The sequence below is a fragment of the Zosterops lateralis genome (genome assembly GCF_965231275.1).
Source record: "Zosterops lateralis genome assembly, chromosome: 17".
Classification (NCBI taxonomy): Eukaryota; Metazoa; Chordata; class Aves; order Passeriformes; family Zosteropidae; genus Zosterops; species Zosterops lateralis.
The window spans coordinates 12,737,021-12,760,966 of NC_139777.1; the positions used below are offsets into that span (position 1 = coordinate 12,737,021).

General features: G+C 42.1%; 1 protein-coding gene across 1 annotated transcript; it reads right to left on the reverse strand.

The window, feature by feature from the left end:
* Positions 1-3,541: 3,541 nt before the first annotated feature.
* SUDS3 (SDS3 homolog, SIN3A corepressor complex component) lies at positions 3,542-22,734 on the reverse strand. Its single transcript, XM_083874270.1, has 12 exons — positions 22,560-22,734; positions 20,972-21,041; positions 19,988-20,043; positions 19,589-19,660; positions 18,031-18,050; positions 17,322-17,478; positions 15,322-15,417; positions 13,557-13,618; positions 12,642-12,663; positions 11,889-11,994; positions 7,785-7,869; positions 3,542-6,173 (listed from the first exon to the last, which is right to left on the reverse strand). Exons 1-12 carry the CDS (start codon positions 22,717-22,719, stop codon positions 6,075-6,077), a joined length of 1,005 nt encoding a protein of 334 aa, XP_083730396.1. The 5' UTR covers positions 22,720-22,734; the 3' UTR covers positions 3,542-6,074.
* Positions 22,735-23,946: the final 1,212 nt, after the last annotated feature.

The following is a 23,946-nucleotide window of genomic DNA, read 5'->3' on the forward strand; positions in this document are numbered from 1 at the left end:
GAGAAGCCCCTCTGCCTGGAGGCTGTGCAGCTTATTGATACCTTTGGTTGGTGACAAGATAAAGAGGCACTGCAGCCCTCAGGAAGGCCACAGCCAGTGTTTGAGGCTGTTCACATCCATTACAAGGCAGGTGGATGAGATTCCTCCCAAGGCTCTCAGCACTGCGTAGCAAAGGCTGGCACAAGCCAGCCCAGCACATCCTGCTGCATCCTTCACGCTCCCTTTGGCCCTCGTGGGATTTCACAGCAAACAAAACCTTCAGACCTCTCTGAGAAAGCCAGATGAGCACTGAGAGGTGCTCAGCCCTGCTCACTACTCCAGAGACTCCTCACTGCACTGCTGAGGCCCTGGCACAGGGTGCCCAGAGAAGCTGTGGCTGCCTCCGGATCCCTGGCAGTGTCCCAGGCCAGGTTGGATGGGGCTTGGAGCAGCCTGGAATAGTGGAAGGTGCCTCTGCCCATGGCAGGGGGTGGAAGATGATCTTTTAAGATCCCTTCCAACCTAAACCATTCTGATTCCATTATTCTCTCCAAGGATAGTCCAGGATTTGCCTTCCACACCCCATAGGCAGCCCAGGTATGGAAGCACCAACACTGCAGCTTTGCAGCCTAAAATACCTGCTAAATACTTCACAGCATCTGGAAATGTCAGACAAGCACCTGTGTCTACTCAGAGGGATGAAATCCTCCAGGAGCACAGCCCTGCTGTGGCAGAGCCACTCACTGGATTGCCACCAATTGTCCCTTCCTTGGAACAGAGGAGGGTTTAACAATCTTCAGGGGACAGACACTGCGTTTCTGTATTTCACCCAGACTTTCAAAGCTCTTCCCAAAATTGTTGTTTCAATGAAAAGAGGAAACAAATCAATAGGTTTGAATTCTCTCAGGGGAGAATGAGACCAAGAGGCTGAGGCAGGGCTGGTAACAACCCTGCCATGTTTTATTTCCCTTCCTGAACTGCAAAACTCCAGGCTTGGTCCAAAATGAGACCCAATCAATATTCTAATGCTGAGATCCCATTACAGACTGAGCATCCCTGGGTCCCAGGTCAAACTCTCCTTCATGTCTCAGTTTTCCAGACAGTCTTGAACCAATTGTTTTAGCAATTCCCAATCTCAGTGGATGAGATTTTTACCACCCCAGAAATCATTTCCAACAGAATCTTTGCCTCCTGCTTTTCTACTCATTTCGTGCAACTGCTTCACACGATTTGGTATCATCAGTATTCAGAGCCTTCCCCATTGCGTGATGCCTCATGATGTGTGAGGTTTGGAATGTTTCTTCTCTAATCACATCAGAAAAAAAGTATTCCTGTGGCTATTTAGGAGTGTTACTAAATTTTAGACCATGGGCAAAAGGCTATTTCTTCCCCAAAATGAGTAATTCTTCAGTGTTAACAGGAACTTGACATGATCAGCAGCTGCCTTCAACTGTGTGACAGAAATCAATAAATCGTTTATCAAACACCCTGGAAAAAAAAGGGAAAAGCCCAAAACAAACAAAAAACTTGACTTACCTCCTTATTTAATGATGGAAGCAGATATGGAGCTCCATCCATATGTCCTGAGCCTCCCCTCCAAACCTATGTCAGCCAGTGCCACCAGTCTGTTCACTTAAAAACCCTTCAGTCACCAATTCCAGACAGGATTTAAACCATCAAGCAGAAACCTTGACTGAAGACACCAATTTCCCCACTATATTCACATTTCTATTTATTTTTTGTTAATGCTTGTTAGCTCTCCTGACCTGGGCCGGCCATTAAACCTGCAGAGATCTGCAGGCAGTGACCACCCTCCAAAGAATCCTGAACTCAATAAAAATAAGGAGCATTAATAAAGTGAAATGAAAAAATGTACATTTCATCACTATTCTGCCTTTTTCTCCCCTCTCAAGATTCGGGGCAGAACATGTGGATGCAAATTAGAACTAAATGAAAAATGACAAAAGCTACCTGAGGCATCCAGAGAACTGATAGCTTTCAAATGTGAGATTGATGGAATAAATCAGCAGCTGCTTCCCGTGGGTTACAGCTCTTGGTTCCAAAGCCCTACAAATGCCTGGCTTTGCTCAGAGCATTGCTATTTTAGAACCAAAGGCTTAAGTAACTCTTCCTGTGCTGCTGTTCAGCATTTTAATTATGTGAGGGGAGTTGAGCCACCCATCCTGTTTAGATACACACCATGGAGAATATTTTGCATTTCTTTTGTCACCTAAATGTTATCCCAAGGGTTCTTTGAGCCACTCTCTCCCTTCTGCTTATTTAATAGCATCACATTGGAAGGAAAAAAACCTCCATATATTTGGGGGGGGGTGTGTTCGGTTTTCATAAACCCAAGCTGTTCTTCATGCCTATTTAAAAATTAAAATCAATATTTTACCAAAAAGCATTCTTGCTTAAAAAGGAGAAATCTAAATAAACATAATTACTCCACTGTAAAGTGATAGGCACTTAAGTATTACAAGATGTTTTTGGCATTCCCAAAGTTTGAGCTGATGTTTAATATTAAAGGGGTTACCACATTGAGCAAAACATTACAATAGTGGAATTCTTTAACTGTATGAAATTTGAAGTGTCAGTGACAACAGGTTTTCAATAAGTCATAGAAAAACAGAAACGTGCATTCTTTTGTTTTCTAAATACTTCACCCTGTATTAAATTCTTAGTTTTAGAATTGGGCAAACTAAAAATAGTAACAGCAAACCTGAGACAACCATTCAGAATTTCTGAATATTTCAGTGTTTGATTTTGTGGAACAAAAACCCAAATGCTGCTTTTTCTTTTTTCTGAAGGGGCAAGAATCTCAGTTATTCACCAAGCTATTTATTGCTCCCTTAGCCTTTATTTTCTTGAAGTTCCCCAGAAATTTACAAAAAACAAGGCAAACAATTAAGGTTTCTGTCATTAAATCCCTTTGTCTCTTTACAAAATTCCAGGCAGAGCACATAAACTAAAAAAGCCTCTTTGGAAACCTTTTTGTTGAGAATGATGTCAAAAAAACCCCTGGAAGCTGGTTCCCTGATCTGGCTTCCTTCCATTGGAACATCTAATGGCTATGGGGGGAATATGTTTTTTATTTTACACATATCAACATCACAGTCCATTTCTCAAGGCAATTTAAAAAAAAAAAAAAAGCTTAATATGACTCAGCCAACTGCAATTTAACCCTCAATAAAAGTCTATTTTTGGCAGAAGGTTCACCTTTCTTTAAAATTACTGTAACGACGAGTTAAAGCCATTTCCTAAATTTACTTTGAATGCTGTTCATAATGAGGATTAAATTGTCTCATACCTGCAGCAAAGCTGTTTCTGTTAAGAGGGTTGGGATCCTTCAAGACTGATGATAAGCAGGCAAAGAGTAGACAGAAAAGCCAATTTTCTCCTAGAATTCAAGCAAGACCTTGTCCATCTCCTTGAGTAACTTGTCTCTATTTTTCCAACCCGTGGCAGGAAATCTTCAATTCTACAGCTCATGTCTCCACACTTGATCTCCACATGCCTCATCCTTACCACAGAACTACTTGTGCATCCTTTTAGGATTCAAAAAAAAAAAAAAAAAAAAATGTACTTGCTTCGCTGAGTGCACAGCAAGGCACTGCACTTTATCACTTCCAGCCTCACAAATGGCTCAGGCCATTACAGAAGAGCATGCCAAGATTAAAAAAAAAAAAAAAAAAAAAACAAAAACGAAAAAAAAACCACCACCAGGATACAATATTCATGTACTCTGTGAGACACATCTACTCTTTATGGTGATCGACAGAGGCAAGGCAGACTTTCATTTCATTAGGAAACTGAGGATGAAGTAGCCTATAAACAAAATTCCGTCAGTGTTGCAGTTAAGTTTGAGCCATTTACAGCAGTCCAACCCCTATTCAGGGCTGCCAAAAGCAGAAATTAACAGTCCAAAGGCTGACCCAGGGGCACTGGGGGAACTAGCAAGGAATTCTGACAGAAGGAAGTTGTACAAACCTCATACATCCTTCCTGGAGGCACAAGATTGGTGTGGAAGAGTTTGGAGATCAGAGTTTGCCAACTTCCATGAGGAAGCAGTTCCCTGATCCACCATCAGTTCATGGAGCCCCCTCTCCCTGTCCAACACACACTGACAGCCCAGCCACACTCCTGGTAACTCCCAGAATTACCCCAGAGCAGGGAACACCATGGCAGCAGATGGCTGCTGGCAAAGTATCTCCCCAACACTGAACACACGTCCCCAGCTACTCCCACAAATATATGTATTGATAATATATACACAAATATATGTAGCGATACAGACAGGAAATAAATCCTGCTACTTCCTTAGCACTTTTTATTATTAGAACGATGTTCATTTAAAGACTCAGTGACAAATTCTGTCTGGTACATCATCACCTTATCAAAAAACCTGTGACATGTGCAGAGAATATATTAAGTGAGCTGTTAACTTGACAAAATCCAGCCTGCTGCGTTCTGCCTGCCTAAGCTGCTGCAGAGATGGCACGTTGTCAGGGGGTGGGAAACACCCTCTCTTTCCTTGCCACAGCTCCAGATCCACTCAAGCCTCCAAAGGCAGCAAAAAATCAAGTCAGGTGTCTCAGTCACATCAGGAACTCAGCCATCACACTCGACTCCAGACCCACGTACAGGCATCAGTTTCTGGGATGTGACTGCCACCCAACTGCAGGAAAGGAATGGGCACAGCCATTGCAGCTCCCCTCCCTGGACTCCATTTATCCAGACACCAAAGAAAGGCTGCATGGATGTTAACAAGAAGGCAGCTCAAAAGCTAAACCAGAAAATGCCTCAAAGCGACAGATATTGAGAAAGACAGAATTTACAACTTTTAGACTGGTAATCAAAAGGAGCACAGAGCTGTTCTGCACAGAAGGCAGAGAGATGTGACAGCACAGCCAGGGCACCATGTGGCTCCTGCCAAGGCAGTCACACATGGCATTGGGGCTTCCAGCCATCAGCAAATGACTGGGAATAATAAAGGAATGCCAGAGGCAGCTCTTTAAACACCTAGGGAGCACCTTCATGTCATTATTCGGGCATTTTCACTTGTGCTGCAAGAGGGCAAGTGTAGAAACCCAGTGGTACCTCCAGCAATTCAAACAGCCTTCAAGGGGAGCTCTTTGCAGAACATTTCAGGGAGTGAAGGTTCCAGCTAACAGCATGCCAAGGCCACTTCCTACTCTGTATCAGGCTCCTTGGGAGGACACTACAGTTCTCCTGTCAGCAGGATCCCACCACAGCCTGCGATTCTGAGCATCAGTGGGAAAAGTGAACTTGATCTTTTGCCTCTCTGCATCTGTGAGTGATTATAGATACACACAGAGTTCATACAGCCTTGCTGTCTGCAAAATTCAGGTAATTATTCCTTTAATTTAGTCATCCACCTATCCCAGGTAATTTTATCAGCAAACAGACATACTCTGCTTGTTTATTGAAGGGTTTTTTAATGTGAAGAGAAACGGAAGCTTCTGACTAACTACGCGTGACTGAGCTACATTAAAATCACTGAATTTTCAGCAGTTTCTGAGCTGTTCACACCATCCTAAAAAAGTCTCCAGTCTTTCAAGAGTCCATCCAATAAAGCTGATGTTGTGCACCAGGTATTCTGGAGGCATCTCTCAGCTGCAGCTGAAACATGGCAGGATTCATCTTTTGCCCAAAATCCTGAGCTTTGCAGGAAAACGAGGCCAAAAAGCACAAATAACCTCAGGTCTCAACAAGCAAAGCTTCTTCCACTGGTCTGACTCTCAAGAGAAACATGATGATGATGGTTTTGACACACGAGTCCCGTCTGTGCACCACGAAACAACAACAAAAAGGAGGATGATGCAAAGTCTTCTCAAACAGTCACTCAAAATACAAAGAGAGCATACAGGAAGCTTGATGCAAAATCCAGAAATAGTCCAGGGCAGTGCTTGGGCATCGCTAAAGGTTTAAGGACTACTGGGGATTATGTGGCCAGCCACAAAGTGTCTCGTCAGAGGTCAGGACTGTTCCCTGCTGCTGGGAGGAGTGAGCAGCCTGTGAGCCCCTGGCAGAGGTTTGGTGATGGATAAAAACCAGGGCAGGGCAGGGCAGAGTCAGGTGGCCGATCGCCGGCGGATCACGAACACACCCCGCTGCAGCTGCCCCAGGTAGATCCTCATCTTGGTGCTGTCGCTGGTTTTCCTCACCCAGATCTGCAGGAGAAGAAGGGTGAAAAGAATGGGGCAGGGAGATGAATTAGGGGAGAAAAAGGGAAAACTCACAGCAAGTGCTACACAGACAAATTTACTCTGTGCCTTAGTGTGGGAGCTGAACACCACAGGGGGCACAGATCAAGGAGGTTAATCCCCTCTCCCTCCCCACATGAGGCATCTGCAGAGTAGAAAATGGAACAACTTGTCTAACTTCACCTCCTTAACTTCCTGCTCAAAAACAGTCCTCAAGAAAAATGACTCCTTCAATCACCATCAGGAGAGCAGGTTCCTCCTGCGACAGTTCACAACAGAGCCGTGGCACTGAGCTTTGCCTAATCAAGACTAAGTCTCTCTAGATCCACAGATCATAAAATTATCTGTCCTGGGATTTGCCTAGACAAGTCACTATTAGTCAAATGAAAAGCTTTTTCTGATTCTGTTCCATGAAGCATTTCCCACAATGTACCACAGAAATTGTGTCTGGAGATAAAAGGGCCTCTTTTTTAAACACCTGCATGGAAGGATTCACACCATGTGCTCCAGAGGACAAATTGCTGCCACCGAGGCAGCCACTCCAGAGAGTTTTTGAAATCACCTTCAAGGTGTTTAGATCTAAAAACTTGTACTTTAAAAATCAAGTCTGAGCAATTTCCTCTGCATTATATCCTTCTAATGCATTTCAATATATTTAAATAAATACATGGAATAAGAATTATCCATTCCTCAGTATTGAAGTATTTTAGGAGGGATGTCAAGTATTTCCTACTGCAAAGGATTATAAAGTCATGTTGGCCTGTGATTTACCCTAACCTTTTTTTTTTTCATATATTATCTACAGGTCTGGTAAGTAAATTGATTTAACTCTATTATTTTAATTATAAATTGACTTTATTAACTCCTCAATATAAAATAAGTTTACTATTTGCCTGGATTTCTACTTCACTTATTTCTCCAGAGAAATTAAAATGAACATTCATTGCTAATCATCTCCCAACTGCCACATTTCCAAGGATTTGGCATGTTTTGCTTGCCAAAATAATTCAAAAACCCATAAACTTTGAGCAACTGTAGGAAACAAACATGTCCAATTTTATATTCCACCACAGCATGATGGAACGATACATTAGTTTTGCTAAATTACAATAATAATTTTAAACAAATTTTAACACACCCATGAGCTCACTACCACTGTTTTTATCTGAACAACCGAGTGCCACAACTGCCACTGAAAGGGAACAGCTGGGACACAAACAGATCCCACATGCAACTCCTTCTGGGGAAAATAAAGTGTTTTCCCTTAGCTGCCAACACAAATTTAAGTTCCTTTATTGGCTGATTGAGGAGAAGTGCACTCAAGTCTATTATTTCTTTCCCTGAAGTGTCTGGAAAGCAAGCAAAGAACAAAGTGCTCCCTTTGCCCAACTGCTGCAGGAGCTTGCAAAACACAGGATTATCCTTCAGAAACAGAGCAAGTCTCTTCCCATCTCAAAAAGAGATTTCCCAAGTCAGTTTTATCTTGGCTTCTTTACACACCAGACAGGTATCTCTCTTTAGCCCTTACTAAACCCATTCTTTCCCACCCCTGTGCTGACAAATAAAAGCAGCCACAACCTCGTTGGCGCCCACAGAACTGATCACACAGCTGATCTTTGTGTTCTCCTTAGACTCCAGGTAAATAGCTTGGCTCTTGTGGTACCTGCAAAAAGAAAAACAAAACAAAACAAAACAAAACAAAAAAAACCAAACCAAAAGTAAAAAAGAAGGAAATGCATGCATCCATTCTTGATAAAGCTGGACAGAGTAAATTTGAAGTCTGCCTTTCTTTCCACATTACTTTCTCCATCTTTGCAAGATAGTGGGTGATCTGATCTGAACACCCACACACACACACACTGCATTTAATGATATTTTGAAATGCAGGAGGGTCTTAATTCAAATTCAACTCTGTACTGAAGGTTACTGAAAACAGATTTCACAACTGCAAGGGGGAGAGGCAGAGCCCCAGCTACACCCCAGGGGCACCAGTGACTGACAATACACCCAGGCTTCAAGGGTTAATCCAAGTAGCCTTTCCAATTTCAGACACAGGATGGATTTCAGAAGACACCTCCTTATTTTTCCTGACAAAATATGACAGAGCAAATCACAGCTACTCAAATTATTCCCCAATACAGAATTACTAGAGCACCACCACCACTACAAGTGAATTACCCTCAATCAGTGCAGTCTGTGCATTGTTTAATGAGACCTCAAATTTCTAACGCTGTCCTATTTTGTGAAAATACCCAAAATGGTAATTAATGGGTAACTGACTCCGTAATGAGCTGTAAATATCTGCCATAAGGAGGCCATGACTAAACAGATCCATTTCATCCCATCTTAGATCATATTTTAAGCTCTACATTTTTCTTAATGTGTTGTGCATAAAACGAAGACTTTGAAATTTGTAACTCTGAATTGTTTAACTCCATGGACTCGCCTCTTTCACAGCCCACACTTCTCCAAGAGCTGTAGTCTGCCAGCCTCCAAACTCCACTTTCTGTTCTTTCTGCCTCATTCTGTTCCATAGGCAGAACTAATTACACTGGAACAGGTGATTTTTAAGTAAATCATCTTAATCAAGCAAGCACCAAAATACTTTACAGTTATAAAAGCACGCCTCTATTTCCGCCTTTCCCCTAATCATGATTTTATCTGGGCAATCCAAGCTGCAGGATCCCTGCACAGATACTCCCTCAGTAGGAACCCAGTGCAACTCCCTGCAGTCTGACTGCCATGTGCAAAATGCATGGATTTATTTAAACTTTACAGTTATTTCTACAATAACCATACTGTACATGTGGAACTCTTCCAATGGTTTATTCCACAGTCTCTTCCTACTGGCTTATGCACTCAGAATTTTCAAGCTGCTTGCCAGTAACTGGAATGAGTGTCAGCTTTGAGCCTTCCAAACATACTCATTATCCATAGGGAGGTGAGGGAATAAAAAAAAAAAAAAATCCATAAATCCTGCAACTTTTAAAACAATGGTTGGACACAGGTGTCCTTCTTTCATTTTGCTAGAAACAATGTCAGTGAGTTCCAGAAACAATGATCTGAGCCAAAAAAATCTCAGTTTAGTGAGTCCAGATGTCATTAAATGATACAGAGGAACTCAATAAGCTACTACAAACCTCAGGCCTCACAAAGATGAGACAAAAACCTCAGTCCAGCAGTGCTCTACCATGCCATGCTGGGAGTAACTTAAGCAAGAGTTTTGATCTTGTACAATCAGCAGGAATGCAGGAGATGCCAGCGCAAACAACAGCTCTCAAGTGTTAGCTGTGCCCACATAGACAAGGAAACATTTTTTTTCCTCACTTTCAATTTTTGATTCCCAGTGAATGCCAAAGCTGATGACACACGTGTCAGAGGCTTCATTCAGCCCTTGGATTTCACCCCATGAATGACTCTCCAGCAGTAAATTAATGCTAATTGTGCCCAGAAAAAGCAAAGAACCAAGTCAGCAGTGTTTCACTGAAGAGTTGTCTCAGCTGTCTCACGCTCCACACTCACAGAGACAGGGCAGCTGAAGGCACAACACCCTGGGGCATCAGTTACCTGGTCATGTCTCATCCTTTTGCCAAGTCTATATATCCAGAGAGGGATAGGATTGAGGAAATTACCTCAGATGAAAAATGCAATGGGGTTTAAGTTGGCTTTCATGAAAGCAAAGAGCTAAACAACTCTCCCTGTTGCAGCAGGGAAAACACACCAAGTGAGGCAAGCAGAAATAATTCCATTTCTTGCTATAAAATATTTTACTGAAAGGCCAAGATTTCCAACTGCAGCTCCATCAGAGGACTGAAAGAAATCCCTCTGCATTATTGTATGCAGCAAAGGTAAGAGCAAAAAGGTGCCTGCTTTACAGTGAACTGTGCTTTAGGGTTTGATGGGGGAGCACAGAGCTCTGAGGATAAAAAAAACTGAGTCTAGTTCCACTTTCACCTGAAACACTCCACCCTGGAGACATCCAGGGTGAAATGTCTCTGCAAGACTTTAGGGGGTTCATTACTGGCCTTAAACATTCCCTGTTTTCAGGTAGTTGTCATGCAGAGCTGCATCAGGAAACAGAGAAAGGCATTCCTGGGCTGTCAGCTTTAGGATTTCTGTGCATGCCAGCACTCTTTAGGCACCTTAGGAAGAACCACCCTTCCACTACCAAGAGTTTTCATTATTTTAAAACACCAGCTACTTTGCACAGTACTATCCATCAAAAAATGTAAGCAGGATTATTGCAACAACAACAACAAAAAAAAACAACAAAACACAAAAAACAAACAAACAAACAAAACTGATTTAAAAACAGCATAAGAACAAGGCAGCCAGGAAAGACAACAGCTGGAATTCCTGACAGCAAGACCCCCATGACAAGTGAATTCAGCAAGATGAAAATATCTGTTTATGCCCCAGCTAGACAACCTTCAGAGAGAGCTGGTGCTTTGGTGAGTTTTTAGGCTCACTGAAGCTCTTCCAGGTTTAAATTTAATGGGAAGTTTTAAGCTTTACTGACAGATTACTTTAGAAAGGGAAAAAAAAAGACATCTTTCTTTTTTTACTCATGAACACTTTTCAAGTACTCCATATGTTTCAGAAATCTGAAGAGTTTATTCATCCAAATATATCTTGGGGACAGTCACTTTACACACACAAAAATTATAAAAGCCAAAAAAAATTCCCCTTGATGAATCTGTGGAATAAGTAGCCTGTTCAGCTCTTATCTGCTTTATGGTTCATGAATGTTTAAACTGAGGGAGCAACTTTTATGAGAGCTGTGTACACTGAACTCTCAAACTTTGGTCAGAAGGAAAAACTGACCAACTGGTCAAGGGGATTGCTGTGTAAAAAAAATCAGCTTCACACCTATTTCTGTGATAAAATTACAGTCTCACCACTTGTTGTTTTGAGCCACCAGGACACTGAAATAAGCTACAAATAAGCAGATGACTTTTTGAAAGCAAATTGTTTTCTATTCAAGGAGTTCAAGACTACCCCCTTGATTACCCAGGTTTGCAAGTCTCATGGATTAAGTTTAAGATCTACTAAGATTCCTCTGCAGAATTTAATATTTCCTTGTGTTTTGTGAGGCCTGTTCAGCTGTATGGCCATAAAACTCAACAGAGATAAATCCAATCAGCAATTCTGAAGTTGCCTCTCCCAGGTGGGTTTGATCTTTAAAGGTTATTTGGATTTATTAGAAGCATTTTTCATCCTGAGCAGCTGGTGGACGACATTTCTTCTGCCACCTTGTGGAATGCTGGGCTCTTGTTCCACAACACTGAGCCTCAGGAATGGGAGTGTTGCTGACAGCAAATCATGGAGTGTCTGTATCCAAGCTGGGCAGCCTTGGTCACATCCCACTGTGGCTGCTGCTGCCTCTCCTACCTCATATTAACTTTGACTTCCTAAGTGCCACAGTGGGCCATGGAAAAGATTCAAGTCTCCTTTTATTGGAGCCACCAGTTATCTCTGAAAGCCTACAGGGTGTGAACATCCCATCATCACCTCTGCTTCACTGGACCCACGATGAGCTCGTGGAGGGTGCAGCAAACCTCTGCCCAAAAGCATTTTTGCCCACCAGCAATCCTTTGATCAGAGCCATTTCTCTCTGCAGCCTCTGCCTCCTCACTACACAAACAAACAGAGTGATGGAAACAGAAATCCCCCAGGCCTCACCATCTCTTGTCATAGTAGAGTTTGCCATCTTCTATCCGAGCTTCAAACCGCTGTGCTGGAGACTCTGCTGGTGTAGCCGGGAGGTGCTCGGGAGAGGAGGGGGAGGCTGGGGACAGGAGAGACACTGCTTAAAGACCAGCACATCTCACAGCAGCAGCACATCTGACTGCCAAACTGCAGTTCATAAGGTCAGAAATAACAAGCAGAGAAAGCTGCAAACTTAAATATGCATAGGGAAAATATTATATATTGTGATGAGTGACTCGACCTCTGCCTTGAATTAAAATATGCACTGAAATACAGCATTTATCTGAAAAAACACATTCTTGAGTAAGTGATGGACAATATGTCCTTGATTTTGTTTCAGTTATAATCCATAGTTAATTAGTTAAATATGGTTAAAATTACTGAGGCAAGTTAGTCCCACTCTGACTTGAAATAAAGTGTTTAGGTACATCCAGAGAGCTGGAGGCATAAAACCATAAGTGGTCAATCCCCCAATGGAGCTGACAAGGGGCCCAGATGCACTTGAATATAATGGAAAGCCTCTTTTCCCAGTTGGATTGTCCCATGCCCAAGTGTTTCAGCCACCAAAGATGCTCATGCCCCCCTTCCCATCCCTGAAAAACATCAACACCACACAAAGAGCAGAAATTCCACAGCCAAAACAATCCCACAAGCAAACATTTACAGTACCACTCTCTGTTCAGAGCAGCACCCCTGTGTTCAGAACAAGCTCCATCTGTAACTCACCTGGTCTCTTGGGTGACTTAAGCTACATGGGAAGAGAGCAAAGCAGTGTTAGAGATCTGACAGGAGCCACAGAAGCTGCAGTGATAACTTCAGATATCTGACTTTCCATGCTCTGAATGTTTCTATTCTGAATGCTCTGTTAAGTGGCATAACACATAACCAGAGCAGTGTGCTCTAAACAGCCAAAGGTGCAGAAAATCAGTATAATGACCCAAAAGGCCAAAAAAACTGAACTTGAGAGCATTCAGATAACCCACTCCAATGAGTCAAACCCATCTAACACACTGTTTCTGAACGAGATACAACATTTCTCAGGGTACACAAAACACAGGAGATAAAGCACTAGAGAAACCTCAACAGCTGGCACAAAATCAGTGTTCCACCACCATTCTCAAAATGCCTTAATGAGCAACTTATATTCTAAGAAATTAGATAAGCCTTCAAGTGTTCAGCAAGAAAACAAGATGTTAATCAAAACTAGAGAAATTATAAACATGCACACTGTCCCCTATCCAGGTTGCTGGAGTCTTGTGATAGCAGGGAGAAAAACAAAATTAATGAAAAATCCTACCCCACACTAAGGCCTAAACCAAAGGCAGTCTGTGATCTCCCAGAAAAACACAGTGACATCTGTTCAGCCATGAGGAAGAAACTCCTTAACATAGCTCATCCCTTGGTTCACACAAAAGGTAACATTTTTAGATGACAGTCATTCAAATTAGGTTAATTAAACCTCAATTAAAACGAGGAGATACCATCTTGCTAAATCTTTTACTGTGCTACTTCAGAGAGCCTACGGGGATGAAACAGTCCCACATCTCAAAAAGTAACATTAAAGAGAGCTCTGTTCTCTTCAGGAAAAAGCATTTGCCTTCTCTTTAAAATGAAGAAATACAGTCAAGCCACAATCCCTACCTTATTCAGTGTTCTTAGGTCTTCCATTATTTGCTCATCAGTCAACAGATAATTTAGCTGAGGTATTCAGAATTAAGGTTTCCATAAGCTCTTCACAAGCAAGACTAAAAATTAAAGGTCAATGACATTTTACTTGAGTAAATGTAAGCCAAAAGGTTTCCAGGATTTTAATAAATGTCTTACTTGAGCTTTTTTTTTTTTTTTTTTTTTTTTTTTTTTTTTTTTTTTTTTTTGTCAGAGGAATCAATATAAATCCATCCCCATGATCTCAGCAGCAGATTGCAAAATCATTTTAACTTACTCAGACACAACCATCAATGAAAAACCTTTAGTGTACTGGCATTTACTTCATGGAAGCATCAAGTACCAGCATTTTCAGTGTTTTTCATCTTGTATTTCTGTGGTGAAGAATCTGTGAGTTGAAAAACCAGACTCACTTCAGGTTTTCTACAATGAAGCTAAATCCCACCTAAACCTAGTTAAATAGAACTTTGTGAGGATGGAGATAAATAAGAGCTCACAATGCAGCTGAAAACAAACTCCAAACCTCTGAAAATAAAAATTAGTGTATTACAGTCTTATTAGAGCTCTGCTGTACTTTTATTTCTTCATAGCAAGTGTTCAGCTGAAAGTATTCAAAGTATTAAACTAAAGTTGCCAATTGCTGGGCTGCATTTCATGGATTTTGGTTCTGATGGACTTTAATTCTCTCCCAGTGAGCAAAGGCAGAGAGTTTCATGGTGTGGTTGCTGTATCACGCTCAATTAACAGGTCATGTTCACTATGAAACTCATTTATTTTGGATGAGATAGGGGCACTAATAAATGACTTTTTTTTTTCCTGAAAGAGTGAACAGAATCTCCAACGAGAAAGAGGTTAATTGAAACTGGAGATGCTCATGACCATCCTGCAAAAACTCCAAAAGTTCAAGGTTTGATATTGCCTTCAGAAAATGAGAGTCATTCAGATAAGTTTTTTTAATCTAAGACATACAAGTTTAGAATCTAATAAGAAGCCTCTGCAAAGCAAATACCCTTGCTTTCCTCTCCAGGTGAATTTAATACACAAATAGAAAAAATGCCTATCATCAGCTAAAAACATATTCCCAGAAGCCAAGGAACATTTTAATTCTGAGACATGCGGCAAGGCAGATCCTACGGATTACACAGACATGTTTTTCTGTCTCTTGTGATACATGAAAAAAAAATGAATCTTCATCTTTTCTTATTCAAAAAACAAATTTAGCATCCTTGCTTTTGCTATGCATGTCTGGATTAGAGATGTGAAGCTTCTATCAGAAATGGAAAAACTATTTTGATATGACAAATATGATCTTTCTGGTAAATGCTTTGTCACGTCTTGAAATGAGAAAAGCTGTGGCTCATGTAAAAAGCCATTTACTATCTATGGAATCAATTATCTCAGCATATATATCTCTCTAATGTTCTTTTAAAGTTTTCCTTTTGTGAAATAAATTGCCTGTAAAATTCAAACTACTCTCACTGACAAAAAAAAATAAAATACTGATACTGTAAGGATTAAGTTAGCACACCAAGGGATCTCCAAACACTGGTTTCTATACATGTATTGTCTAACTGCTATATTGCTTTAGCACACATTATACGTGACAATTGTGCTTCAGTATTTCCCAGGTTAAAATCTGATCCTGGCATTTAATTTTCCTTTTCCTTGCTGTACAAAACAACAAAGGTGTGGATAATACAGGGGCTGCAAACCCAACAAAAGTGACTCCATGAAAGGATATCAGGGGCAGGTTTCCTCCTCTTGTCTGGGATAGGAACTGGATCATTTGGTCGCCGTCTCAGTTTCCTTGTCATAATAGGCTTCACTTCCATTGAATCTGTAGAGTAATGAAGTTGGAGAGCTGATAAGACCAGAGAGAAAGGAGAAAGCAGCAGCAGCTTTCTACACAAAGCACAAGGAAAATAATCTTTTCCTCTTTCATACAGCAAATTGGATTTATTTTCTTTTTTGTTGTTGTTGTTTTGTTGCTAGCTTCCAGCATGGAAGTGCTGACAGTGAATCCAAGTCCTCTCTCCATCAGGTCACTGTTCAGTGCCACTGCTGCAATGCCATGGTTACAGCTGCTCCAGGTAGAGATAAGCAGCACAATGATGCTACAAGGATTCAAGGCAAATTCCTTTCATGCTCATGCTATCTGCTTGGGAACAGATTTAAAAGGCCAAGCTCATGGAGTTCTTTCCCAGCCCATCTCAGATCATTAATAGCATGTAAAACATCAGCTACCAATCAATTGCTCTCTCATCTTCAAGGCAGAAAAACGGCTTTGTCAAAAGATTAGAGAAAATTTCTGCATTAAAGACTGATACAAGTCTGCTGGAGTGATTTCAAACAAACAGTATTTAAATTCAGATTATCTAAGAATGATTAATGAAATGAGCCTAATTAATAACACACAGCACCAGTTGACAGGAAATAAACTGCAGCATATGCACTAGGGAAAAAGAAGAAAGTCTGTTAAAAATTTAAACACCAGTCTCATCACCAAGTAATTAGCTATACTAAGTTTGTCCAAATGCCTACAGGTAACCTTTACTGAACAGCTCCACTCAAGCTCTCACAACTCATTCCTTAATTCACGAAGATATGTTGACCTGGTAGCCAAGAGACCACATCATAAATGCCAAAAACATCATCCCATCTCTCTTTCTATCTGCTGACATTTATTTGCTCATCTCTCAGCACCCCTGAATCACCCCTCGGAAGCACTTCAGTCTGGGAAGCCTCTTTAGCTCCCACTAGAGATGAGAATCTTGAGCAGCTCTGCATGTGCAAAACACACCAAATTCCTTCTCTCCTCATCACAAGGGTGAAGAAGGATGACCATGAGACCAGATTTCATAAATAAATAAGAGAAGTTACCAGGGAAACATAACTCAAGATGCTTTCCAGTCCACATCAGCCTTAAGAGTTTGTACTAAGCCAAGAGCACCATTTAATACACCAAAACAGAGTTTAATTCTCACTTCTGAGTATTAATTAACTTATTAGTTTATATAAAACCTGGAGATACTATGCAAGAAATAAATGAAGGGTGTAACTCATGGACAGGCCTCAGCAAAAAAACCACACTATCAGTCCATGAAGTGAGGGAGGGGCTCTCAGAAAGATCATCAGCCTTTTGGTTCAGTGCCAGAGCAACAGAATTCTGCAGGAATAATTAACCCCTGACTCAGCTCCCCTGTGTCCATTAACACAGAGCACTGCAAGGCACCAGAGGTACCAACTGTCTGAAAAGAATCTCTCCATTTAATATAAATTTTCTACAGCCTGGACATAAATGTAACCCACAAATCTTTTTATTTCTGGCTTTAAGCAGCAGATTTCCACCTTTGTTGTTTGGCTGTCTTCAACTACTTGACCACCCACTCCTGCAGGGAGAAAAGGACACAGCTTTGCAGCCTGACATTACTGGTTAGGTCACTATTGTGACATATCTCAACAGTTTTATTGCTAGATCAGGGAACCAAATCAGCCTGTTTCCCTGCATACATGCAAGCCCATCATCCCTTCTGCTGCTCCACTGGCACTGCTTCATTCACCTGTTAACAATTCACTGAATTTTGAGCTGCTCTCTTCATTAAAAGACCATCAATTTGTGCTCTGCCCCTGTTGCCATTTCCCACCAGCTGTCTGTGTAAACCAGCACTACCACCTTTAAAGCTCTTTTCCTAAGCAGGAGCAGAGTGGATAACACAAATGACAGGTGCTTATCTTCTTTACCTCCTGTTAATTCCATGGTTAGCTTTTCATTCTCAATCATCTTCTTCTTCTCTTCCAGCTCCGCTATCAGATTCTCCTTAAGCTCAATTTTCTTATCTTCAAACTCCTTTGCTGCTGCTTTCTTTTCCTTCACATAATTTTTCTCCACCTGATCTGTCTAATGCAAACCCAAGGAGCAAGAAGGTTAATTAAGGACTCAAGTTAATGACATCACAACAGCTTTTCAAATGCTTTATTGATCAGCTTTTCAGTTCACAACTGGTCCAAGTGCTAAAGATTATTGATATTCACAGTCTACAGAAAAACATCTAAATATGACTTATAATATGCCATTATATTGGCAAAAGAATTATTTGAAAAAAGACGTTTTACTGTTGCATAACAAATCAAGTCCCCAGCAGAAAGCTCTGCTGATTTATAAACAGCACTTATCACCTTAAACACCTTTTTTTGATCAGCTCAATGCACAGCCAGATACAAGAGGCCAATAGCAAATATTTAATTCTATTTTAACAACAAAGTGCAGAAGTTACTTGAGGTAATACCAGCAGTAAGCTCTGCTACATCTCAAGTGTAACAAGTCAGGTAGAGGAAGAAAATTTCTTTTAAGCCTTCTGGGAAAACAAGCCCAAATACTGGTTGATGAAACAAGGTTTATGCCTCTTCCATCTAATTAATGCATGTTTTTTGATAAATTAAGAGTACTTACTTCCAGCTGCAGGAACAGTTCTGAAACACAAGAAAAACTTAATTTATTACCTTCAAAACTGCACGAAATTACTTCCTTAACATTTTAAGTCATCAAATGTTGCAGCCAAGACAAGCAATGAAGCAAATAATGCACATTCTTATCCAACCTCTCCTCTGACTTCACAGCTTTATGTTAAAAATAAACTGACTATGAAAAAATTCCACAAAAATACACTGTTACTAGAGGTTTTTTACAAATTGTCACCTCCCTGAAAAGCTTCCACTATTCCACGCTATTCAGTTCAGTTTGGAGAAAGCTGTAGCAGCAACACTGTATTACTCCATTATTAAAAAAAAAAAATTAAAAAACAGTAATAGACAGGCACCAAATATAAGAATGTTGCAATAGAAATCAATCTTTCTATTTGCAAAGCACAAAAGTAGCATTATGTAAATTTGATTAAATGGAGGTAAATCTAAACTGTTGTTTTACTAAACCTCAGCATGGCAAGGACAAACACAAAAGACCCTCATTCCTGTAGTGCAAGGCAGTTGGATTTTTTAATCACAAAATTCCAAGTGATCACCACCTGCCCTCCTGTGGCAGAACTCTGCTGCTGCAGCACTGCTCGCAGCCAGCCAAAAATACCAATTTGCACTTAGGCTTAAGTTTATTTGCCAGGATGCAGCCCTAGTGCACATGAAAGGTCTTTGTCAACCAAAATCATTAGTGAAATTCATCTCAGGAGACACGTTCCTGTTAACAAGAAGTTGTTCAAACCACTTCAGTTCCTCGAGCAAATCCTTTACCTTCCCAAGCACTTTCAGAAATACAGAATTGATTTCTTTTCCTAAAGGAGGAGCAGCTGTATTTCCTATATCCACATAATGCCTTCTATGAAAGGCCCTGCTTCAATATCCAAGGTAAGAAACTACTTGAAAGAGAGTGAGAGAGAGCAAGCAGCTGGATCTGCTTCCCAAGCCATTCCTCTGCAGCAAGACAATAAAAACACTCAGAAGGACGAGCACTGGGCATTTTAAAAATTAACCTGGGCCTTTGCTCCTGGAAAGAGAGCAGTACACAAAGCCCAGGCAGCCCATTCCATGTCACAGCCACGCAGAACAACAGTTTCAGCCAGCAGCAAATCCTCTGCATTCATTGTTCACAAACACATCTTTAGGAAAGCATGTCCTCCTAACTTCCCACTCCTGCAAACTGAAGAAGACAGCACCCAAAGGCTTCAGCAAGGGCCACAAAGCAACAAACCAAAGTGGGACACTGCGGGTTATGCAGAGAAAAATGGAATCATCTTTTTACTTGTGCTGCTTCACACAAATGAAGACTAAAACTGTTTATCAGTTAGCAAACAATGGTGATCAAGAGAAGAAAATAATCAAGGTAGATCCTGTCATGTTTGGTGGACTCTGAAAAAAACCTACAATGTTCCCGAAAATCCCTTGGCTCCAGCAAGTTCCTTTTCTTTAAAGGACAGAATTACCTCTTTTTTTACTTCAGGAGTAATACAAAACACACATTTAAGTTATTTGCAGTGTCTTAAGAGAGAAATTCCACTTACCTGCATTTCGTATCCTTTCTTTGTACTGCTGGTCCAACTTTTTCATCCTTTTCTGATATTCCTGAAGAGTACCTAGTGGAAATAGATTAGAGATTCCCATTGTATTTTTCCCCCCAAGTATTAAATATCCTCAAGGAGTCATACACCACTCAAAGCACATTCCCTGCTTTTGTAAAAAGTGGATTACTCCTTTCAAGAAATGTTTTAGCAGAGAGGCTTAACTACAAATGGAGTTAAGATGGAGAAAAGATGGGAAGCAGCTGACAATCTTAACTCTGCAGCACAGCTGAGAGCCAACACGTAGTGAAAGGTGCTGCTCCCATCTTTCAAAACCCTCATCCTTCTATGACATTTGAGAAGTGCTGAAAATAAAAAACAAATCTACTCTTCAAAGCTTACCTTCCTGCAACTGCTGTAACTGCCTCTTCAGAGATGCCAGTTTGTCCTGATACATCCTGCAAACACAGCAGAAAACTTTAAACACCAAGCACGCAGAGTTTATTCCACCATCTCTTGAAGTTACATGTTTACACAGAATCAAAAACTTTTCAGAACTTCAGAGAACAAGTGAACTACAAACCAAAAGAATTTTATTCCAATGAAAGGTTCTCATTCTGTCTTAAGAATTCTGAGACTTCTTTGGTTCTACAATGGGTTTACAATTTGGGATAAAATAGTTTCTTTTTTTAATTATTATTTTGAAATCTAAAATGACATTGAGATCTGCAAACATCATAAACTTTACAGCAGAATCATTCTTGCACTATGTCAAGTTTTATTGGCTGTGTATTAACTCCCCACATTATTTTAAAACCCACCAAAGTCTATTCCTGGTGCTGCTGCAAACCTGCATTTCTTTTACCATAAATCTGAGGTTTAACACTGGCCAAGTTTCCTTGACCTGTATAAAAACAGATCTCTGTCAGTACGTAAGAGCTCAAAATACTGCAAATGCTCCTAAACATCATGAAGAAACTATTTCAAGTCTCCCAAAGGTTCATTTCTGGTTCAAGACTAGAATTCAATTGTTTAAGGCATTTGGATAGCCATCTTACTTTTCCTTAGCTTATCTAAAGCAGAGCCTTCATTTTATTTTATTTGAAGGATCTGTCTGCAGCAGGATCCATTTGCTCCCAGAGTTCATAATTATTTCTTTGCCCAAAACAGCAGCAGCCCTTAATTCCTTCAATTTATATAGAACAGAGAAAGTAACTGGGGAGAGCAGAAATACAAGTGTATGGATTTGTGAGCTATTCCATTGGGGTAAGCACTTAAAACTCCCAATCTTGGCCCAAAACTTTGCCAAGTTTTAGGCAATAAATACCCCAAAACCCACAAGTAAATAGAACATTACCTTACTCGTATTTGGAATGGGTTACTTACTGTTCTTTCATTTCTACAAAGTCTTCCTCCTCATGCTTTGCCAGGTCTGTTTCACTGGCATCCTCAGTGTCTAAAAGAGGCAAGAAACAACTTGTTAAAACTAAAAGAGTATTTAAAAAAAAAAAAAACAGAAACTAAGCAGTAAATTATTGAAAAACAAGGAAACACGCAAATAAAAAAGAAATCCCCGAATCTCAGGCAATTTAGCATCAAAGAACCTGAGAGATGAATTCATGAGGGAAATGAAACATCTCATCTTCCTGCAACTGTGAGTTTTGCAGTGCAGCTTTACACAAACAACTTCAACTTCAGAGAGCCTGGGAACTTCTTCCCGTTTAAGACAAGGGGCTCTACATTAATACTCACACAGAGGTGAGACAAACACAGCCTAAAGGCTCTGGAAAACATTTCACAAACCTGTTACTGGAGTTCCACCCACTCGGTGCTGCTCAGGTTGACCACAAAGGTCTCACCAAAGAGGGCAGTTACTGGCTGGGATCTGAATTTCTCATCTACACTTCACTTAGTGCTTCAACACTCCAATGCCAGTGCTGCCATAAAGATAGCTGCATTTTATAAGTAGACAATATAAACTGTAAATAAAGTAAATCGCTGTGGGATTGCTCATTTTCTGCAAGGCGTTCTCAGGCTTCTATTTAGAACACATGAGTAGCCAGGAATCCATTACTTGTCCAAAGAGGGGTCAGTGCCTCCAGACTTTACAGGGCACAGCTGAGAAACCTAAACCACAGTTAATTCCCTACATATGGAAGGGAGATCCGACCTCTTAAATCAAACCTTTCTCAGATTTTTCTTAAACTGCAGTTTAAACTTAAGATAAAATTAAACACACCAAAGATAAACCAAGAAGTTTTTTAACTGCAAGAAATGTACTTAAATGTCTGGGCCAACACAAAGGACTTCCATACTTTGTTGGGACACAAATAAACTTTCTCTTTGTCGGGAGAGCCCTCACTGACCCCATCACCCTCTGCATTTTTAACATCATCCCATCTACAATCAGGACAGAGGGGATGGAGGACTCTGCTGCTTGGAGAGCAACAGCCACTCTCCAAGAATCCTCCTACACCGTCCTTATCTGTAATTTTGAGTTCTCTACACTCCTGGATACTCTGGGTTTTCAATTTCCTCTCCTCCTCCGCTCTCTGGTTCTTGTACTGTCACACCCCCCTGCACTGCTGTACTTCTGTCCACACCTCCTCCCTCAGCTGCGTCCTTCCCCCTTCACACCACGGAAACAGAGCCAATACACTGGATTTCTCCACTGTTTTCGCTCTGCTGTCCCGCTCAGTCCCCCTGCTCAGGGGTCTCCCGTGTCTCACTGCCGTCTGCTCCCCTGGGAAGCAACAACTCCACCTCTCCAAAGGCTTCGCTCCCTTACTCTTCCGCGGGGAACCGCTGCAACCCCACAGGTCCTTGTGTCCTACGGGTGTTCCGCCGCTCCTTTAAGCCCCCAACCCTTCCCCAAGCGCCGTGAGGAGCGGTCCCCTTCAACCCACACCCGCACCAGAGTCCCCGCTCCATTCACCCCCATTCCCGGGCACCGACCCGCCCCCTCCCCACACACCCTCGTCGGAGTCGCGGGCCCGGGCGCTCCGCTCGCCGTCCTCCTCCTCGGCGCTCTCCAGCTCTTCCTCCTCGTAGTAGTCGGGCGCGGGGGCCATGGCGGGGGCGGGCGGCCCCGGCGGGGCTGCGGGCGGCGCGGACACGAGCCCGGCCGCGCTCATGGCCACGGGCGGGACGGGACGGAGCGGCCGCCGCTCGGCAACCGCGGCGGGAACCGCGGCCGCGCTTCCGCTTCCGGGCGGCGCCGGGGCCGCCGCGCCCCCGCTCGGCCAACGCGGGCTCTGCGCCCCGGAGCGTTACGGGTTCGAGTCCCGGTCCCGACCAGTGCGGGGCACGGCGTTAGGTTGTGCTGGAGGCGAGGTTTGACTCCTCGGCGGTGGCCGCCTGGGCTCGTGTTCGTGGACCGGGTTCTGCTCAGAGGTGCCAAGAGATAGGGCAGAAACATGCACAGGAAATTCCATGTAGAGATGAGGCAGAGCTTCTTTACTGTGCAGTGATGGAGCAGCGGGACAGAGACCACAGAGGCTGTGGAGTCTCCCTCACTGAGGATATTCCAGAACCGTCTGGACACAATCTGTGCCATGTGGTCTGGGATGACCCTGCTGGACCAGATGACCCCACTGTGATCCCTTCCATCCTGACCCATTCTGTGATTCTGTGATCTAGGCACAGCAGAGCTGTTCCCCACAGAACGGGACCTTGCCTCTTGCCTCGGTGGGGATGGACTCATTAGGACACTTGTACTCTCTGGAATTTTATTGTATTTTAATAGAGATATTACTTCCCTGTTCCTCCATACTCTCAGCAGAGCCTGATGACAGAATTGTGATCTCACCCAGGTAAATCAGGTGCCTCTTGCCACTGAACAGCAGCTTTTGTAGAACACACATCTGGCTCACATCTGCCAGGTACTGGCTATTCTCCTGACTAGGTATTGCTACAAAATTAAGGATCAAGGTATATATCCTGTGGTGAGAGTCATATGTAGAATCCTACTCCCATCTGAAAATGCCTCACAGTGATATTTCAGACTAAATATCTCATGTATCTTATTTCTGCAGCTCAAATTGACCTGGGAAGGACTAATTAATCTCATCAGCTCCAGCACAGCCACACCAATCGCTCACCTTCAGCTGGGAGGTGCATTCCTCACATGCACAGCTTATTGACTCACTGAGGCACTACAAACACCTCACCGAGGGGAAGGAAATGGGTTTGATCTGAAGCACTGAGCTCCAAAACCTGCAGCGCTTCTCCAAACCTGCCGAGCCAGGTGCTCAGTGCCCAGAGCAGCCACCAGGTCACACCGTGTTCTGAAAGGAGCGGTGATAACGCCGAGCAGGCACTCACTCGGCTTTCCTGCCGATCACCCCAAAGGTCTGTTTGCC

What these genes read in the sequence shown, in the direction of transcription:
- SUDS3 (XM_083874270.1), bottom strand. Translation starts at nt 22,719, where the DNA reads ATGAGCGCGGCCGGGCTCGTGTCCGCGCCGCCCGCAGCCCCGCCGGGG. An exon ending in TTTGTAGAAATGAAAGAACA is followed by an intron (nt 20,044 to 20,971) that starts GTAAGTAACCCA and finishes CTGTGTTTGCAG; the next exon opens with GATGTATCAGGACAAACTGG. An exon ending in ACCTAAGAACACTGAATAAG is followed by an intron (nt 12,664 to 13,556) that starts GTAGGGATTGTG and finishes CTTCCCATGTAG; the next exon opens with CTTAAGTCACCCAAGAGACC.